Source organism: Rhipicephalus sanguineus, chromosome 8 (genome assembly GCF_013339695.2).
Source record: "Rhipicephalus sanguineus isolate Rsan-2018 chromosome 8, BIME_Rsan_1.4, whole genome shotgun sequence".
Taxonomy (NCBI): domain Eukaryota; kingdom Metazoa; phylum Arthropoda; class Arachnida; order Ixodida; family Ixodidae; genus Rhipicephalus; species Rhipicephalus sanguineus.
The window spans coordinates 18,902,619-18,908,149 of record NC_051183.1 but is presented as its reverse complement, the minus strand read 5'-3'; the positions used below and the strand labels follow the sequence as shown (position 1 = coordinate 18,908,149).

The window sequence follows — 5,531 nt, the reverse complement described above, 5'->3', positions numbered from 1 at the left end:
CACAAACTTTCGCTTTGCCAATTTCGCATGGTGCGTCAGACATGTTGATCTTTTAATTTCATACTGTTTGTTATAACTAGGCAATTATGTACTACCTGGTGTTACCTTTCTGCGCATTCAAAAAGTGTTCAGATTATTTCCTACTCCCCGTTACTTACCATTAATATAGTGTGTTTTGGAACATTCTCCCAAAATTTTCGCCATTATGTCCAACTCACGTCGCCTACATTCTCGATGTATAACGCTCAAACCTCTCAATTATTCGGTACTACCTACTGCGCATTTCATGCGCAGTAGGTAGTACCGAATCATTTTGTTTGCGCATTCATTGTGTAAAACAGTATTCAGCAAGCAGTAAACAGTAAAACAGTAAAACAATTAAGTTATTCTAAGTAAATAAATGAGAGCGGTGGAGGTGACCTACTCCTGTTAACAGTTCGTAGAGTGACCCTACTGCTGGTACAGAATAACAGTGTTTGTATCTTTTAACATATTTGTTGGGCGATCCTCCGGGTGTAAAGCTGGGACATGCGCAGCTTGGATACACCTGAAGGCCCTCGCATTCCCCAATCCTTCGTTGCCCCTTCTCTCCCCCCTCTTTACCCCGACTGAATGTTCATATATCTACTTACGGCATCGAAAAAAAAGAAGACACGCAACTTTTTTATTCTACTTACAGGAACGTCGCAGGAACGTAACAGCAGAACGTGAGAGAGAGAGAGAGAGAGAAAAGCACAACGACGGAAGAGCTCGCGATGTTTACCTCCATTTGCAGCCTCCCCAAGAGCGTTAATAATTCCCGCCTTAATTACGAAGCCGATATGACGACGTTTTTGACATGAGTTTTAATTCAGTTTAGTACAGTAGTTATCCCCAGAAAGATTGCAGTAATTAAGGCATGCCCCTGAGCCTTCATGACAGCGTGGACAGCAATAGCCTGCACTTCCGTTCGTTGCATTCAAAGATATCTCGAAGATTCGGAAGCTTCTTTCAGGTCGGAATTCCGCAAATTTCAACGCTCTCCATTTTGTGCTCAGGTCTTAACGCTTTCACTGGTTTGCACAAGAATGACTGTATAAGTGATGACGGCACCTGCAAGCTGTAAAAAAGAATGAACACAAACGGCCAAGTTAACAGAAAATAATACATCTACCATATTTATGATAAATTGATCTTTTAGATCTAGACTCTAAATAGTTGTACATGAAAATAGCTCGTACGTTCCTGTCCCAATTTAATTGCAATTTTTATTATCACTACGCGTTTTCGTGCCACAAACACAGATGGACGCATGTGCACCTTGAGCAAAACTGTACTCTATGGAAAAAGCGTATAGTTTCTATTTATTAGAACGTGTAGTTTCAGTGATTCTTTCTGACAGAAGCTACGGGCTCAGGGTAACCTAAATTCAGTAAGGTTCTCCACATTGCACATTCCACATGACACGTGTCATTGGTCACGCGCCACTTGCACACGCTATTTGCCAAACATCAGTTGAGAAAGAAACATACCTCCAAAGAGCCAGAACAAGATCAAATGCGGGTAACCACGTTTGACTAATTCTTTGTTGGGCCCACGTGTTATCAGCTCTGCAATTTTAGCTCACACAGGGGTATGATTCCCTTAACGTAACATGAATTGAGCCTTTGTTTGTCGCCGAACGTGTTAATAGACCTGCTTCGAGTAATAAGTTAAAGGTAAATGCCACGGTTGCTAACATATCTTGATATTAAGTAGTAGTGATGCTTGCTGTTGATGGGATGCTCCTCTGAAGGGTTAACTAAGTGTGTGGAATACTTGTCCTAAAAGCGTGCATAAGACTTCGAAAGAGTAACAGGCAAAGCTGTAAAGCCATCTCGAGAAGGGTTAGGTCTTTGATGGGAATAAGTCTCATTATTATTAACAATGACAATCACAGATTGCGATCTTGCTTACCGAAACCACCAGTGGCAGGTTAAAAGTGAAAAATCCAGCCCCGGACAGAGCCATCTCCTTAGGCTTTATAGAGGCCCTCAGGTGGCTCAGCTGTGAAATTAATATAATGAACAGTCTTGATTTACTCTGAAATGTGCAACCTTGCAGTAGTCAGTTATCGTATGTGACAGCACGTAAGGAAATAGAAGGTACCAACTTGATTATAATAGACTTCGTTTTCGAAATATGTTGGAGCTTTCTGAAGTGTGTGTCGTATTTTGCGCATCTGAAAAGCAAAAAAATGAAGGTTCCTTTAGCCAAACGCATGCGCAGCACTATAAACAATGCGAAACGTACATATACACGGTTGCAGTATATACGCATTATATATGCATTAAATATATGCCGATGTAGCATTGCGCTGTCTAGGTACATACAATATATTTGTCATTTTCGTATGCACCTTACTGTCTGTACTGTCAGTAGAGTGCGCATAAACGTTTTCTGTGATGAAGGTGCTATGAAATTTGCGGGTCATGAAATCGCCGCCATTATGTTTCCAAGAGGACCGGCGATTCATACATGTCAAGTCTGCGCAAACAGAAAATCAAATTTCCAAGCACCAATGTGCGTGGACGTCTTTCACAGGTCCTCATTCGGTTCACTAAAGTTGGGCAGAGCGTAGAAAACGAATTCAGGAAGATGAGTAAACGCGCGGCACTTACGGGTCGATGAGTGCAGAACGGTGTTTCATTTAAGAATGTTCATCTTCATGAGTCGTGTTGCATTGCATTTGCTACATCTATGTTACATTATTAGTTTTATCAGATTCTTAGGTGAACGACTGCGCTGTCGGAGGAACTATTGAGCACCTCTTCTGTTACTGCCGGTCAAGCGCAAAGGAGAGGCTTCGCTTCTGTACTCCTGTACATCACCTGGACGGAAGCACTTTCACTATCGAGAAGATATTGGGACCATGCGACCGCCCAGCACAGTTCTGCGGCAACGAAAGCGCTGTTGCGTTTTCTTAAGGGTACTGGGCTGACTCAGCGTCTGTGATATCAAATGCGGAACTCATGTAATAGTACTAGTTGTGTTTTAATTGTGGAAATGACGCTCATTTCTGCAGCCCAATAGGCAGCACGTCGTAGCGTCTGGCGAAGGGGAAGGGGGAAATAAACCGCAACAGTAACTTTTCTCTTCTCCTCTATAACTTTCCTTCCCCCTCCCCTTTCCCCAGTGCCGGGTAGCCTACCATGCTCAGCCCATGGTTAACCTCCCTGTGCTTCTTTTATCGTTCTCCTTTCTCTCTCTCTCGGTGAAATGAAAGCACGCGGAAGTGGCAATACCCATAAAAAAAAGTGCTCGGCAAACACAGCGCGGCGTCCACTCACCTCGTTCACGAGTTGCTGGCTTACGTTCGCAATGTCGACGAAGTCTAGGGCCGATGAAATGCTGTACAAGATCGTGAGAAGGTGCTGAACTGCGGAATATTCCTCGGTAAAAGCAGAATATATACATATGCAGGAGGCTGTGAGTACGATCACGCCTGATGCCATGATGGACCAACGCCAAGTCGCGTTCAGCTGTTGCTTGAGCGCTGCGATTGCACACAGGTTGATCCTGATCGCTTCAAGCTCTTTCGACCGCTTCGCGATGGGAACGTTACAGCGAGCATCCAGCACTGTGTGAAGAAGCTCATGCTGATGCCGAATGTAAAGACGGATCACTTCAGCGCACGGTCTGATGACGATGAAGTGTACCATTTCGAAAACGTAAAAGAGGAAATTACCTCCCACGCATATTGCCCTCAAGATTACGTCTAGCATTCCAGTGTAGCCTAGGTAGTCCAGGTACTCGAAAGACAGATAAGTGCTGCCTGCCACGTTAGCCATGAATGCTAGACACAGCAAAAGTCGTGCTACAAGACACGTTGTGGCCTGCCCGCAGCACTTAGGTGCGACAAATCCTGCAGTGACTTCATACTTCGTCGACGACTTGAAGAAGGCAAGAAGACTGCGCGATTTCACGATAGCGCAGCAATAGTTCAAGACCACCTTAAAGGTAAGGATGGCAAACAAAAGAATGTAGAGAGATTTCGTGAAAAGCTGGACGTCATCCAAAACTGCCTCTAATATTTGACAAAAATAGAGCACTTGGATGACAACGAACTGCGCAAAGCAGATGAGTGAGTAGATTAGGTACAGTTGTTTCCATGGTAACCGGTTGTTCTTTCCTTTGATAATTCCATGAAGCTGAAGGAATGGAAGACCTGAAACCATGCAAAAACGCCCGTACCACTTGAAGCGTTGCTTCATGAACGACGTCATAGTGAGATCTTCGAGTTGGTGTTACGAGAAATGTTCCTCTAAACTGTACGAAGGTACAAGCAAGCTATGCGACGGTGGTTCTTTCCTTCGTAGACTTACCTGCAATGAGCAAAATGCACAACACTATAGGTCAGACATGAATATACCGACTAACAGCTCGCTTGCACAATAGACTAAAGCTCTTGAGCTAATCAACCGCAGCCGAGCACCACAGCCACTCATCAACCACGGCGGTGTGGCCTCGTTTAAAAAGAATCAAGTCCTTACCGACTTGGTCCAAATTTCGTGGTCGTGCAAAAGGCACTCACCCTAGGGAATGTTCCAACCTGCGTTCAGTTTGGCAACACTGCCGTCGTGCGTGACACTCCCCGGAGAACCCGATTCAGCGACAATAATCTGGCGTGGTGCGTTGAGGCGTCGGTCGCGTCCACTGTCGCTACTGCTTCCGTGAAACTGCGACTCGTGTTGCGTTCGATCTGGGCTCTGGTAATCCACAGGTGATAACCCTCACGTATGCACGAACCAACGGGGGCGCAATCAATTCACGACCAACACCGCCGCTAATGCTCTTTTCGCACGCAGCAGTCTTGCTAACAGCATCGTGACATTGTAATCAGTATCCTGCATCAAAAACCCTTTAGTTCCATTCGACCGAGTCTCGATGAAAGTTATTGTATATGCGAATCAGTTATTTATTTATTAACTGAAGCCTTAGATACCCCGTCAAACGCGAAAATTGACCGTCGGCGGCGTCCGGCGCCATCGGCGTCAACACGAGTGATGCAAAAAAATAATCACGTGATGACGTCATGGCAACGTCACAGATTGCCAAAAATTGTGACGTCACATGATGACGTCATCACATGGCATCGTCCCTTCCTCAACGGTGGGCCGATCGCGGAGAGTGGTCAAAACCAGGTGCATCCGATCCTGAAGGCCTCCGATCCCGGAGGCAATGCAAAACCACGTCTGTGCAGATAGCTTTCGGAGCGGGGCGTCGGAGGATCAATACATCCATTGAACAGAAAAAGAACATGGCTTTCGCTTTCGAGTCGTCTTAGGCGAATGCATAATGGACACTGTGAGCTTTTTTTTATTTCTGTCTTTTTTTTTTCGCTTGAGCGAGCATTGGCCGTGTTCTCAACGCTCAGTTTGCTTTGCTGAAGCGATAGACAGCCCGATGGTCGCTTTGCTCCATGTAACGGCAGCGTTTCCTTACGCCAGCGTGTTGCTGAGTTAGGCTAGATCGGATCTTAAAGGAGTAAGGTATGCGTTACTCCTTTAAGG

The 5,531-nt window shown here is 45.3% G+C and overlaps 1 protein-coding gene across 1 annotated transcript; it reads right to left on the bottom strand.

The window, feature by feature from the left end:
• Nucleotides 1–835: 835 nt before the first annotated feature.
• LOC119402618 (uncharacterized) lies at nt 836–4,377 on the bottom strand. The gene is made up of 4 exons (XM_037669745.2): nt 3,309–4,377; nt 2,132–2,200; nt 1,936–2,025; nt 836–1,099 (listed from the first exon to the last, which is right to left on the bottom strand). The coding sequence occupies exons 1-4, from the start codon at nt 4,242–4,244 to the stop codon at nt 1,034–1,036; spliced, it is 1,161 nt and encodes a 386-aa protein (XP_037525673.1). The 5' UTR covers nt 4,245–4,377; the 3' UTR covers nt 836–1,033.
• Nucleotides 4,378–5,531: the final 1,154 nt, after the last annotated feature.